The sequence below is a fragment of the Aphis gossypii genome, chromosome X (genome assembly GCF_020184175.1).
Source record: "Aphis gossypii isolate Hap1 chromosome X, ASM2018417v2, whole genome shotgun sequence".
Lineage (NCBI taxonomy): Eukaryota > Metazoa > Arthropoda > Insecta > Hemiptera > Aphididae > Aphis > Aphis gossypii.
Window position 1 is genome coordinate 21,265,379 of NC_065533.1, and position 16,050 is coordinate 21,281,428.

General features: G+C 25.2%; 2 protein-coding genes across 9 annotated transcripts in view; one reads left to right on the forward strand and one right to left on the reverse strand.

Annotated features, from left to right (window-relative positions):
- Window positions 1–220: 220 nt before the first annotated feature.
- Window positions 221–16,050, forward strand: part of LOC114127873 (AMP deaminase 2) — a 29,423-nt gene continuing 13,593 nt past the window's right edge. For 2 of the 8 annotated variants that reach the window (XM_027992214.2, XM_027992215.2), the window contains exons 1-2: window positions 10,745–11,136; window positions 11,791–11,989. In XM_027992214.2, the coding sequence (XP_027848015.2) occupies window positions 10,905–11,136; window positions 11,791–11,989 (431 nt within the window). In that variant the 5' untranslated portion in view covers window positions 10,745–10,904. Of the gene's footprint in view, window positions 863–9,892; window positions 10,045–10,111; window positions 10,341–10,744; window positions 11,137–11,554; window positions 11,694–11,790; window positions 11,990–12,997; window positions 13,229–16,050 lie in introns of those variants that run through there. The other 6 variants (XM_027992216.2, XM_027992217.2, XM_027992218.2 and 3 more) reach the window with 6 other exon arrangements.
- On the reverse strand, window positions 1,374–6,253 carry LOC114127874 (uncharacterized). The gene is made up of 9 exons (XM_050205280.1): window positions 5,974–6,253; window positions 4,767–4,918; window positions 2,867–3,242; window positions 2,574–2,802; window positions 2,311–2,507; window positions 2,114–2,244; window positions 1,885–2,040; window positions 1,678–1,810; window positions 1,374–1,613 (listed from the first exon to the last, which is right to left on the reverse strand). The coding sequence occupies exons 2-9, from the start codon at window positions 4,911–4,913 to the stop codon at window positions 1,387–1,389; spliced, it is 1,596 nt and encodes a 531-aa protein (XP_050061237.1). The 5' UTR covers window positions 4,914–4,918; window positions 5,974–6,253; the 3' UTR covers window positions 1,374–1,386.

A 16,050-nucleotide genomic window follows, 5' to 3' on the forward strand; every position in this document is an offset into this window, starting at 1 on the left:
AATTTTCATCGTCTCTCGCGTAGTGATAAAAACTCAGCAGCTGTAACTTAACACTGCAGCCGCCGCCGCCGCCGCCGCCGTTCTGATAGTAACGATTTTATCATCTACGACGACGACGAAGGGGCCGTATCACACTCGCCACTGTTCACACACACACACACACACGAGCGCACGACCGCGGTAAAAATAATATAATATTATTATTGGCGAATAAAACCGTTCGGACCAGAAAATTGGAATCGTATCGAACGTAAAATCGCCGCGCGCTCGTGTGCGTGTACTTTACACACTTATTTTGTAGCCGTCGGCGCCGCAGCAGTACTGTGGTTGTAGTAGTAATACTGTGGTAGTAGTAGTAGTAGTCGTCGTCGTCAACCAGTCGCCGCCGTACGACGTCACTGTCGCGATTCGTCTGTACTTCCGTTGAACAATAATATATATTATAGTCGCGGTCCCGTCAACAATAATAATTATTATTATCAACGACCGATACCGACAACCACACACACACACATCATCACCATTATTGTAACGATTATTATTATTAAATGAAAGACATTAATCGTTTTTATTATTACACATAATAAAATATAATGTCACGTTGATCGGCCGACGTCGCCGTAGTTGAACCATCGGAACAGACGTGTCGACAACTCCACATCTCATTTTGTGTTCCGGGACGGAATCCGATTGGAAGTGGCTACGACGGGTGTGTGTTCGTACAAAAGATTGTACGGCGTACGACGGAAAAAAAGGTCTTATCTGTATGGTTATTATTGATCCGGTGGTCATTGCGTTACCGAACAACAGTAATAATTAGACGTAGGTACCCATACCGCAGACCAAGATCATTGTCTCGAAGGTAAATTTTCAAATAAAATTTAACAGCTAAATGCCAAATGTTATAATGTGTACGTAATATGTTGGGTATAGTAAAAATAAGTAAATAAATCATAAGACAGGAAAGTTTTTGTGGAAAAATTCTTATTTTTAATAATATAAAATTATTACAATTATAATACTATTAGAGCTATCGTTCTATCATTTTGTTATTATTTGTTCGATGAACTAATAGATGAGATCGTAAAACAAGTATATTGAGTTAAGAATCATATTATAAAGTACCCACATAGGTAGTTTGTATAACATAATTATCGATGTAACAAAAAAGATGATTTTTATTATAAATTGACAGAACAAAAGGAAAAAAAAACTGAAAACTTCTAGATTTAAGTGTTAGTAAAAAAAAATTTATGAAATTATTTCAGAATAGTGTTATTTTTATAAACTACCTATCAGGACACAATAATTTGTGAAGTATAAATGTTTTAAATATTTTTCATAAAACTAATATAAATTTTCAATTATAATTACTTAATTTAAATGTTACAATACGTATACAAATTGCTCTTCCTTATTGTTATTGTTTATGGTGGCTGGTTTAGTAAAGCGCAACATTGTTTTAAACGTTTGTAGTATACATTTAGCAGCTTCTTCTGCTGCTCTATCCGAAGTGGCACCATATCCAGTTGTAATGGTGGTTGGTAAAGATGTAACTTGTACTAATACACCATACTCAGCATATTCATCTTGGCCATTGTTATTTGTAATATCTGTCAAAATTGATTTTTTTTTTTAATTTTAACTCTCAATAAAAAAAATATGCTTAAAATATACCTTCTTTTATTTGAACTCCCAGACATACATAAATTGCTTGAAAATCTAGTTCCTTGCATACAATATCCAATTTACTAATATTGCTTACATTTGGATCATCATTTTCAATATATTGTTCCAAATCCGTCATATCCTTTTGTAAACAATTTTATAATTTACTATTTATATTAAAAGTTAGTGATAATATTTTTGTTTTCTAATATGTACCTCAAATGAAGGAAGTTTTGTTATATCATTCATAACTTTTTTAGCTGCAGTTGCTTTTGTAAAATGTGATCGGAAACAATGTGCTGGAAACCAGTGATTTGATTGTTTTTGATTTTCTTCATTATGTATATCAATGCATGTACTTAGTACACAATCCTTAAAATAACATACATTTTAAATTTCACTTAAATTAGATATCAAATATGTAAAAACATTTAAATCACATTACTTTAGTTATTAACTGTGTTTTTAAATATGCAGATTTTAATTCAATGAATCTTTCTGGGCCAAACTCAAAAATTGTTTTAAACATCTTATGTGCGACATAACGTTTAGCTCCTCTCTTTGTAGTAGCAGTTCCTAAAAATATTATATTTAGAACATTAAAACAAAGAAATTAATTTAAATTAAATGATTGTTAAGTACCTTTTAGTTGTAAATCAAAAATTTTACAAGTAGCCATGTATAATGTTGTTTTATATATCGTTTGGTCTTTGCTTATTGTTTCAATACTGTAGAATGGCGGTGTCCATTTATAAGTTGTACATAACTCTGATAAGGCTCCAATAGGATTCATATTGCAATGTGCCATATTTTGTACTTCTTTATTATTAAATTGTTGTCTAAAAATGTGTTTATAAAATATATAAAAAAATTGTTTATTTTTTTAAGTAATTGATTTATCTTACAATTCATTATCGTCGATATCTGAATTAGTTTCATGTATAATTTGTGATCCTTCAGTACTACTAAAAAATGTATCATTTTCATTAACTTCAAAGTTATCAGTGGTTGTAGTAGACGTTATAATTTTATCATTGTCGTTCAAAGAGTTTATTTTAAAATCAAAAAGTTTTTCCCACATTTGGGCAGCAGCATTTTGTTTTGCTTCCTTTAAAGATTTTCCCTCTCGTAAAGCTTACTCTATACAACAATAATAGATATTTATTTAAATAAGATGATTTAAATCAATATTAACTACCTGTAGTATTGTGTATTTGACACATGTATGTATATATTGGCTTATGTGATTGTCCGGTAACACCTGTAAGCACATATGATACAGCAATTGATTTTTTTCCTTTACCACCTACAGCCCATTGATTCAATACAGATATAGGTGATTTATTTTCTTGTGTTTTGGCAATCATTGTTTTAGACTCATGTTCACTATTATCAATGTTTGTATTTTCTAAATCGTGTAGATTATTTGTTATGTTGTCCTCATTTTTAAGTTTATTACGTGTTGATGGTGATTGTTCTGATAGTATACGATTATCAAGACTAATGTGGTGTCTGTATTGATAGTTTTCAACTGACGACGATGGATTATTTTGTTGTGTAACACATTCATTTATCTATAAGAAAAACAAAATAATATTCATAATAATTAACAAAATAATAGCACCTATATGATATATACTTAGAGCTTATTTTGTCATGCGTCTAAAATCCTATATATTTTATTAAATATCAAACATGAATAGAGAAATAAATATGATGACTTATACTTGATTGAATATCTCTGACAATTTTTTATGTATATTATAGTTTAACAAAATGTTTTTATTTTGGTAATGATATTAAATGTTGAATACCTTTTAGATTAAATCAAAGACATCTTAGTTTAATTCAATTCATTCTGATACTAAAAAATAATGTAATAATTTTTAGTCATTAAAACTAGACTGAAATAACATATTTATGTTCATACATTTCTCACTTCAAAAAAACGTCTTACTGTTTTTTGAAACAATAAACTGGCAATGAATCAACATATATTAATAGGGATGTGTAAATATATTAGTATTATACAATATACTATTCAATACTTATTATCATAAACAAAACCAGTTATTTCTGTAAAGTTTAGTTTAATAAAAATAACAATTTATTTATTGTTTTAGTTGTATTGGTATTTGTGTTAGTTAGCAAGGTTTAATGTTTATTTATTACCTGTTATTTTTTATTAAATAATATTTTATCTATAATTTCTGACACTAAGATAATATATTATTTTTTTAACAATAAATACAAGTTATTTATACAATTAATTATCATATTTGATAATTTTCTATATTACCTATAAATAGTATTATTATCGGTTAAAATAATATAATGTGGTATTAGTACAATATAATTTATTGTGTATTATATTTATGAATGTGCTATAAAAGGTTTCATTAGAGATATTTTACATTGTAGTTGAATTATAAGAAAATATTATCAAAACAATTGCATTTTAAAACTATATTATAAAATTTATTATTTATATAATTGAATTGAAAAACAGCAATGAAGGGATATAAAAAAAATTAAAATACATCTGTACACTTTTTTCTCTATAGACTCAGTTATAAATTTAAATGTTGCCTAGAAAAATTAGGAAATGTTCAGACATTTAAGATATTGAGTGGTTCGATGAATACAGTGATTTTATAATGATGTATGTGTGTTTTTTTAAGCATGTGTATACAATAAATAGTTGATATGATGCTTATATTTTCACTTTGAGGACGGTTTTGTAAAGAAATTTGATTCGAGTTTGTACTTTAGAAATTAAAATTAAAAATCCTTAGTACTTTTTTATAATTAGGAAAAACAAACTAAAAACTTTAGGAAAATGGGAATTTTTAAGCAAATTCAATATTATTATTAAAGTAATTGTAATTGTTACTTGTTATCAAAATTTAGACAGTATTTGCTAAGAATCATTTTTCATGGTGTTATTTTTTTTATAAAATTTACCATTTTATCTTATAGAGAAAATTTGGTATATACTCTATAAAAATAACTAGGGATTTCATGTTTGCCTTAATTCAATAAATACTTAGGTTACTTAATATGCACAATGGATATATTATTAAAATTTAGATATTTACTTCTGTATTCACTTTATTCATATTAATAGAATTTTGATTATTTGTTATAACTTTTCTCTGTTCATTAGTTGTTGTTAAATCTTTTTCGTCATGATCATTATAGCTTTTCTTCATGATACATTCTACTCCTTCAGTGACTGGAATCATGTTATCTAAATAATTAAATATAAATAGGTATAATTTATTATTGTTAAATATATTTCTGTAATAGTAAATTATTTTTTGTAAATAAAAGTTTGGTCAAAAAATATACTTGTTATAACTTTATAAGCATATTATGTTTGAACTCGGATAATTTAAAAAGGCTTAAAATATTTTATTACAAAATATTTGTTATCTTAAAAATAATAGTTTTAGTTTTTATATATTTGAAATTCTGATAAAAATCTAAAATAATAAACATACTTAATATTTCATAGTTTAAAAGAAATTACAATATATTGACAACAATCAGAAATTTAAGTACTTGAACTTATGTTGCTTATTTTGTAGTTTTTAAAAAATAACAATTCTAAAGAATTAACATTTTTTGTAAATTATTTCATTATATAGTATAATAGATATTATAAAATGTATTTATTTTAAAATTGAAATTTTTCGTGTTGATTATCGAACTATAAAAATTTGATGTTCTCTTTCAGATTTGTTCTCAATTATTTAGCTTAAAAATTTTAATTTTTAGACTTAAAAATGTGTATTTGTTTAACTATATATCATTAGTTATTCTAAATACCTATTGGCTATTACTATGAAATCTTAAAATTAAATATTCAAATTACTGATTGGTAGTAATAAATCTGAAAAAAAATATAATATAATGATAAACAAAATACATAACAGTTAGGATGACAAGAAATTTAGAAATTATTTTACTGTCGTTAAGAATGTAATTTGTATTACTATAGAATCTTTAACTTTGATATTGTAGTGTATTAATCTTGCTTTACTACAATATTCAGTTATTTTTGCAATTCTTTAATATTTTAGCTAAATTAGATTTCCTAATTCCTATAAAAAAAATTTTCAAGATAAAATTATAAAGTAATGATTAAAATATATTAAGTAAATAATATAATTATATGCAAAAACACGTATTTACTTATAAGTTTTATTGACTATACTTATTACTTATAAGTGTTTATTATTTGTCTTCTTTAAAGTTAAACGTAGTATAAAGTACTATATTATAATCTAATTAGGTACCTACCTTAATTTTTATGATTCTGAATATTAATTCGATAAATACTTATTAATTAAGAAAAGCCGTTATAATACTTTTGAACATAAATTAAATAAATCTTATAAATCGCACAATAACACTATGTACACTATGATTAATACTCTGATCGAATAAATAATTGCTAAAATAAATCAGTTCAATTCAGATCCGCACATTAACATTTCACGTTTTACACTCGGGCGCGTGTCACTTATGTAACCTATCTTATTGGATAACTTTTAAAACTCAATTGTAAACAATAAAGATAACTGTGGAACGGACACACACACATACACACACAATAATAAATTGCAGGGGTGGCCAACAAAAACGTGTTAGCGAGTTACACGGAAAAATACAATAAGCCCAAGAGCCAAAATGTTCATAAATAAACATTATATAATTTGATAAATTTCAATAAACGCTTATTAAATAATTAAAATTTATATAAATAGTAAGTAAATTTTGATTTTATAAATAAAATGCGAGCCACATCTGACTATGACGTGAACCACCTGCAGATCGCGAGCCGCAATTTGGCCACCCCCAGTTATTTAAAAATTATCTAACTTACTAAAATAAGTTAAATTGATTATTGGTAGGTGATTTGTGATACGTAATCTTTATACTAAGCAAAATATAGGTACCTACAATATTACCTATAGAATTATAAAGATAATTAAGATTCGGTCTTGTTTGATTTTCGTATACCTAAGCTATAAGGTCTTTCTGAGTTTTATCTTAATACAAAATATAATATTTTCGTTAGAGCATCTAATAGTTAATAAAACGGTATTTAATTACTTGGTATGTATTGAATACCTACGTATTTCTCTTTTTAAATTATGAGCAAAAGTTGATTATTTTCTATTTATAATTAATTCATCATTTTTATGAACAACAAACTAGTTAAGTTCTACATCCTACTTTATATTTTAGACGATTGTAGCTATTTTTAGTAGTATTGTAACTGATTTAAACTATACAAATTCAATCGAAATTGATAGGTTTAATTAAAATTAAATAAGTACCTAACTTTAATTTAATACATCAAAATTATCATCATAAAAAAACATATTTTTATTTGACGAATGTTTAAAAGAGTAAAAACTTGAATCTTATGTGTATTATACAATAGACTTCGTGAATCGTGATGATCAAATTTGGTACCTATTTATCTTACAATTTTAAGTATAGTATTTGGTATGTACAATATAAATAGTTAAAACGCAAAATATATTTATATAGAGTTTAATCATACAAATAAGTATCTCATTATAGGTATATTATAAAATAAGTTGCTGGTTATTTATTTGGTTATTTCTCATCGTTATTCGTATTATATTAAATTTAATAATATTTATTTTCATCTGCTGACTTGTGCAAGTTAGAGACTTAAAATTAAAGCAATATTACATATTATTATTTCCTTACTTTCAAGTTAAAAATAAACAATTACTATTTACTTGTAAAGTACGCCTTCAGAGTATGTTATGTTATTAGTAATTATTCATTTAACCAATGAAGTGTTATTTAAAATAGAAGTTACATTAAAATCAGATTTAAAAATCGCTAGGATATTTTTTTTTACTCGAACATTATTAATCAAAACAAATAATGGCGCATTCCATTTTCATTAACGATAAAAAGATTTTTCACTGCTTGACATCACACTAAATAAAACCTACGAAATCTTAAGACGTATACTTGTATATTTAGTATATAGGTAAGTAAGCAAAAGTTTTCAGATTTATTCTGGGTTTTTATTTTCTTCTATTTCACCTATTTATTTTTATATTGTTTTGATGTAGGTATTCATGTTAAATTTTTTTATAAAAATAAATTGAAGAAATTCAAATAACTGATTTCTTATTAAAAAGGTCATGCAAGTTATATAGGTAATAAGCTATTAAATAAAGTTAGATTAATTATAAATTATTGTGTAAAATAACGTATTTTATTTGTTAGCAATACGTTTTTTTAAAGTAATAATATTCATTTTACATAATATTATTTAATTTATAATATGTCTTTTTACAGTTTTATAACTCTTTAATATCTATTTATTTTCGTTTTATTTTACTAATATTTTGTATTTATTTAATTTTTACCATTGATTATTTAATTGTGAAATGATAAACGTTTGGTATTGTGTGTTATAACTTATAACTATTGTCTATCATCGTATAAACAAATTAGTGACTCAGCATTTTAGGTGCAAACGAAATTATTAATAATAATTTACATTTTGACCTAAAATAGACATTGATATGGTGATCAGTACAGTGATTAGGTTTGTTTGTGTCTTATAATTGTATACTGTTCCTATATATTGTTCGTATTTATTTAAAATTTTAAAATACATATAATATGTGTGCCTAATGGCTAATGTTAATTATTGCTGTGTATTGATATTACTTTGTTTGAAACGAAGTTTAATTATAGAGCTGTAAAAATTAAGTACATAATATAATAAAAATGATAAAAAATACAGTCTAGTAAATCTAATAAGTAAAGACCGGATTTTGCATAAAATGCATGGTGTTATTTTCAACATCATACACATGCATTCAATGAGTGTCCACAAATCATTATTTGATTGATTAAATTTTCCAAATTTTATAGTGCATATTATATATTTGCATATTTTGACATTAGTGCATGTTTTGCATATTTTAACAAAAAACCGTACAAATATACATCTGACAATCCAAAAAGGTGTTAAGCAAAAAATAAAAACAGCTTATAGGTACATTTAGGTATATGATATTAGTATCAAATATTTTATATCTCAAAGAATATTCGGACGTTAAAAATAGGTTAGGTAATTGTTTTTTCAATTAACATACTATACATTAAATTTTTCATACTTGTTTCCTATTTATATTAGTGTTTATACCAATGTTTCTAATTTTTAATTTTAATAAAAAAATTTTTTACAATGCATTTATGATTAAAAATTAAATTACAATTTAACAAAATACATTATTTTATTACATATTTAAAACATATTATACATATTCAAAAACTTTTTGTTTATGAAAATTTTAATAAAATTAATAAATAAATTATCACTGTTAAATTAAAATTAAATATAAAATGTAATATAAATTGAAATTTTATTTTGCATATTTTGCATCTTTTTCTTGCATATTTTGACTATTTTTAGTACATGTCGTATGCATGTTTTAATATTTTAAATACATATAAATCCGGTATTTATACTAATAAGATATTGAACGATTTTTCCATTTTATTTAACCGTATTGTTTTTTTTTATCGACGTTGTGTCAACTATTATTCCAATTCTTTGTTATGAATAACCACCACTTAACTTCATGTGACAGTAGCATGATGTGTTAGTATTAAATAGCGATCTATTGTTAGTGTAGGGTTGCATAATGATTGTGGCATGTGTTTTTAGAGTTCAGGGTTATGTGCGCATGTAACATATACCTACGTTCACAATCTCATGATAAATTAAATTAAATTTTAAATATTAGTGTTGGTTTATATATTATTTAATCAATAATATCTTAAGTATATTATACTGTGATTATTTTTATTGTGACTAACGACCTAATTAAATTTTTTTTAACTTTTAAAACACTAGGTATATTATTCCATATATTTTTAAAATTAAAATTTATTATTCTAAAAGTAAAATAAAATAAAATAGTGTAAATGTTTGATTCGTGATAAAAATAAAAGCTTTTAGTTTATACTAATATGTTCCAAGTTATTAATAATATTTCGATAATATATTATATTAATTTCCAATTAAAATGCGTGTCGTTTGTGTCAAACATTTTTTCTATGGCCCAATGGTGTAATCTCCACGTATAATTTATAATTGTTATCGTTATCTTAAAGAACAATTATTAATATCTTAATTGATAAAAGAAAATAATATGTGTTGCATATTGTTAACTGTTCAGTATAAAGTATAGATTAGTTCAAGTTGTATGGGTGTACATCACATACACTTGAATATTTAAACTGTATGCGATTTTAAAATTTTATAATATTGCATTGTAGTTGAAGTAATACGATATATAGGTAAATTACGGTATTATTTTGAATTTTATTACTAATTACTATATATTTTCAATTTTATATTGTTTAGAAATTACTTCTGTTGTGGTCGTGCGCCGTTTTAATTAAAATGTCCATGTTAACTGCGACAAAGAAGACGAATATAGAAGATGATTCTGCACTTCTAACTGCCAACAGCATGTTAAATCAATTAAGAACAGATTCCGATTACGACGAAGAAGACGACGAATTAACAACAAGACCTACACCTACTGGTAGTCCACCTCCAGTGTCTGTGACCACTGCAGCTAATTCTGCCGGTATGAATAAATTAATTTTTAATAAACAATGAATCAATTGTATTTAATTTTACAAAATTGAAAAAAAATTGTATGGTTAATATTATATTATTTTTGTTAGGTTTTATATAATGTATAGTGTAACAATTAATCACAATTTTAATTATTAAAATACCGTGTCGACGCGTGTAGTTGGTCATACGCCCACGTAGGTACCAAAAGTAATAAATTGACGTTATAGAATAGGTACTCAACAGAAGTGTCTTCTGTATCATGGTAGCGGGTAGGTTACAAAAAAATACTACGATGAGCCTTTGGTAGTTCTATTTTTAAGAACCATGACAAATATTGTTTTTTTGCCAACTATTAAAATGGTGGTCGGTGACATGAATAAATAACAATTACTGTATAGTCTGTTCTCGTTTGTGATGTTCGTATTTGTAATATTAGTGCTACCGTAACCAAGATTTTTAACATTTAAATATATTTATCGTGTAGTTTTTATAATATATATTTTAAATAAGTCAGTTTATTCTTTTATAAAATATTGTTTTGTACTTTTTATAAAAATAAAGTTATCTCTTAATGAGTAATGATGAATTAGACAATAAGGTCCAGGCCCCTACGCCAATTTTAACCGAATCACCACCTTCATCCAATTTTTTATCAAATACCGCCGCTTATTTGAGGTCTAATAAGCCATTAAGACGTTTAAAATATTGCAAATCTCCAACAACTGCTATGGCGTGTTCAGATTCAGATTCTGATCGAGAATATCCACGCAGGTGGAAGGACCTTACAGATTACTCGGACGATGGTGAAATATAAAAATTAACCAAAAATTATATTTGTTTAACTATTTTAAAACGTCTTGATAGTGTTTAATTAATCATTCTAAACAAGTTATGTATATATGTATTATGTACTATGTTTGATTACTTATTTTCGTATTTTATATTAGGTAAATTTGTTTATCTTTTTTCTTTAATATACACATGTACCTGCAATCTACATATTATTATGTGTTTCAAGTATACTGTACTTATTGTGGAACGTGTGTACGTACACGTGATGATGGTACAAGGTGACCCAGTACCGTGCGTACGCCTTCAACAGGTTCAACTGATAGATACCCCTTTACACAATCATAGAGTAACCTACGTTATCGCGTATAAACACCAGTTATCACACATATTTGAATCGATGTGTATTGTAGGTAGTAGGTACACATTCGTTATTATACATTTGATGTCATATTTTTATCATAATTGTTGTGTATGTATTTTTTTTATTATTATTTTTTTTCTATAAAAGTAAGCACTTTTTAAATATATATAATACGTAAGTCTGTTCATTGACATAAGTATAAAATAGGTATGTTACTAATGTAGGAATTTAAATAATATCAAAATATATTATGTGTAGGTATAGAATTATTAAATTATCTAATAATTTTTTTATTTGCCTACAGACAGTGATGACGATGAAATAATGGCTTCATCTCCGCCTCCACAATCTTCCTCTGCAGGTTTACCTGGCGGTAATATGACTCCAGCAACTGGTGCACCACCAGCGGCTGATGTAGCATCTGGCGGTGGTACGTCGTCATATCATATACCACAGTTCCCCATCGAACGTATAGAAAGCAAAATGGCAGCCATAAGTAGCAGGTTAGAATTGAGTCACTTAATTAATTATTTTTAAAACGCAACACTATTTTACCTAATTTATGTTTAAACGTTCTTATTATAGTATAGGCGTTATAATATACCATAGGTACTATATATACTATTAATGATATATAGTATTTAGTATTTTCTTAAGAGGATATTAGTGCTCTATTTACTTTCCTTCTCGAACTCAAGCAAGTAAATTTTCGTTCAGCAAAACCAACCTTGTGTTGTTAGTATTAGAGTTTAATATTAGAGTGAATTGACCTGACATATAATTTGAAGGTAAGAACATTTTTTGTGTTCTTAAGTAGGATTTTTTACGATTTTTAAATTCTAATATTTTACATACTTGTAAAAATGTTGAAAATATGTTGTTCTCTGTCTTACAAATCTTGAAATCTTCAATACACAAAATTTGTATTCAGCCGAATAAATTTTATATTGTTAGTTTTAGTATAATAATAAATGTAACTGTTATAAAATTCGATGATAAGAAAATAACTGTAAAATAAAAACTAACATTACAAACAAAATATTTCTATATAACAAAAATTTTCTATGTAATCATAAGTTTGTTAGACAAAAACAACATATGTGGGAATACACATCCTCTTAAGATCATTTTTAGAACCAATTAAAAATAGTATCAAATATTATACGTAGTTATTCTAATTTTTAAACATTTTTTTTTTGTTTCATTACACGTGTCTTTTTTTATTTAACTTAATATCCAATCGTTTCAAAATCATCTTTGTTTTCAAAATTATTTTCGTCATTGTAGGTAATTGATTTTTTATTATTATTGTTGTACACTGATACAAAGGTATGGCGCACTAGTATTATTAAGTGCAGTGGTGCATTTGTAAGTTTTCTTTTCATACAAAGCTACACCAATGTATACCACACCGTTTAATATAATTACGATTTAAGGTGCCATGTTGGTAACTGCCTTGAAAATTGAATCAGTATTGGGAGACGGTTGTCGCATAAGTTTACTGTGTACAGTAGCCTTCCAATCGCCATATCGTAGCACAACGTTTATACGTCTCAGCGTCTGCAGTGCTGTTAGTACAAATACTTTCCGTTCGTTTTCAATTTAGTACAATGACATTTTTGTAGTTAAAAACGTTTTGTGCAAAAAAATATTTAGACTCGAGTATCGATTGGGCTTAATAATATGTTTGCTAATACGGACCAACAGCAAATTTGGTGTCAGGAACGACTATTTTATGTCGGGTAGGTTTTTTAGAATCATTAATACGATTTTGTAGTATTATTATTGTTTCGTGTCTGTCTACAGCGTTAAAGGTTAATCGTATTTAGTTTTTAGTTTAATTTTTTTTAAATCAGACGTTATTAGATGTTTATAAAATTTCCATTTGGTTTTTAATGTACGCACATAATTTCTAACACAAGTTTAAATTATTGTAAAATACAGTGGTTGTACCGGAACTATATCATACACGATTTATCGAACTTAAGTTTTTATGAGTAGGTGCCGTTAAAATTAGAAAATTAAATAGCTCGTTTAGAACTTTTTTCAACTATTGGTCATTAGAACTCATATTGCATCAACATATCATGTTATTTTGTATATTTTCGAAACAGCTATTTTTATTTTTAAACACGACATGTTTTGGTACTACCTAGGAGATAAGATGATTTGTATTATAATTACAAATTATTATCTTACCTAATGCTTAACATTTGTTTTAAATAAATAAAGTTTATTTATTATACAGAATTAGTTAAATGTATGAATAAAACTTATAATTTTTTTTCAAAATTCTTTATTTATTCTTATTTTTATAGATATAGTCGATATAGGTAGTGCATATTTTAATGCATTCGATTTCGATTAAATGTCTTTGTTATGTATTGTATATTAATTGTATGTTTTGTGTTTTTTGAAGACCTCTTTTTAATATATTAATGATAAAACAATATGATTTGTCATGTAATTATTTATGTATCGTAATAAACTATGCGGATTTTATGGTTGTAGCGTCTGTATAACTCTAACATGGGCACATATGAATAAAATGATCGAAGTAGTCAATAGATGTAAAAAAAATTATCTTTTTGTTAAATATTTTGTTATTATTTGTTTTTTTCCAAATAACTCGTTAATTTTCCCAGTTAATGATACAATTGTATATTTGTTTTAATGGTAACCTACACTATAGATAGTATACTATGTAATGTATTATATTAAATGTCTCAATGCCTTTATCTATATGGCTATAGCTTATAACGTGTATACATTTTATTTATGTTTTTATTTCACTTTAAACTTTTCATAAAAAATTAAATAATATTTCAAATTTCTTTGTCATATTTATTTTTTGGATTGCATTTTTTTAAATTATTTTACATTTTTTAGTAAACTTATTAAATATTATCACTTAATATTTATCATATTATTATCATGCTAGTAATATTAGTTTTTAATTATTTTTCTTTATATTTTAAGCAACTGAATAAACAAATTTATACATAATGATTAGCGTGTAATATAAGTTTTATGTTATAAGAAATCGTTAATTATTGATACCTATTATTAATTATTGATTAAACTAATTTTAGGTTGAAGATAATACATTTTTTTTTTAAATTGGAAATTATATAGGTTAGCTGCTTTTATTTACTAATATTCTTATAATTGTTTCCAATAAAATAACAGTAATAAATATTAACTGCCATTGCTATTGCCAATAAATTAATAAATATTTAAAAACTTGAAAGATCTTAAAATAAATTTAAACGTCATATAAAGAAGGTGGTAAAGGAGGGGGTGTTTATTTATTTAAATTTCTTATTTTATCCTTGAATTGCTGTTACAGCGACATACGTGCCGATTTATTTGCCATTACCACATTCTTTTACACTAGAATACAGAATAACACTAACTGCATAATATTATCAGCCTGTTTTTAATTATTTTATCTTGATTAATGAACACGTGTTATGCAGTATACTGATCTATCTTATTATCTTATATTATACAACTAGTGTCGCACCTACAGATTTGTAGCGAGCATGCTGTTATAAATAGTTTTAAGGATTTAAAAAAATACTCTTTAATTTTAAATTTAATGTTTGGAAAGTATAATGGATACGAATGTACGATAAGTTGATAATTTAATTTACGACAATATGTGACAAAATTAGTATATTAAAATTTTATCATTATTATTATGACTTATTGAAATAGATAACAATTTAGTCTATTTTGATTTTTAACATATTTAAAACGATCTATTAAATAATATAACATTATTCAGTATAACATTTTTCTTAGGATTATTCCAACTATGTAATTTTTTAGTATTTATATTCTTATTTTTTGGTAATTTTTCTAAATTAAAATTACAATATTGTAATAATAATTACAATAATGTTCAGCCACGGATTCAGACTCTAATAATAGGAAGGATGGATTAAAAAAATGTGTAATATACTGGGTGATTCACCATTATCCAAGCGTTCCTCAGCCCCCTTTTATTCTTTAATTTATATATACATAATACATGTTTTTTTTTAAAGTCTGGTTTTGGGATTTTTAAGAGTATTCAAATGTAGTTTTTTTTTACCATTTAAATACTGTGATACAATTGTTTTCAAATGAAAAATATAAATTTCTTTTGTAAATTGGTGAACAAATGAGTTTTGAAAATGTTGATACATATAAATTGAAATTAAAATGAGTAATTTTTAATTTATTTATCTGAATGTACTAAGGAACACAGAGGTCTTACATATAATGTTAAATATTATAATATATATTAAGTTTAGTACTTATTATATATATATATATAATATATATATATATATATATATATATATATATATATATTATATATATATATATTGAAATTAATACTTCATAAATGTTTGTAAAACAAAATAGTGTCCCCAAAAATAATATAGGTATTTGTGCTTGTATAAGCAAAAAATAAAATTATTTCACTATAATACGGTCAACAGTGGTGGTAGTCGATATTACTGTCTCTCAAATCTGCTAAAACTAGTCATTATTTCATTAAAAAAATAAATTT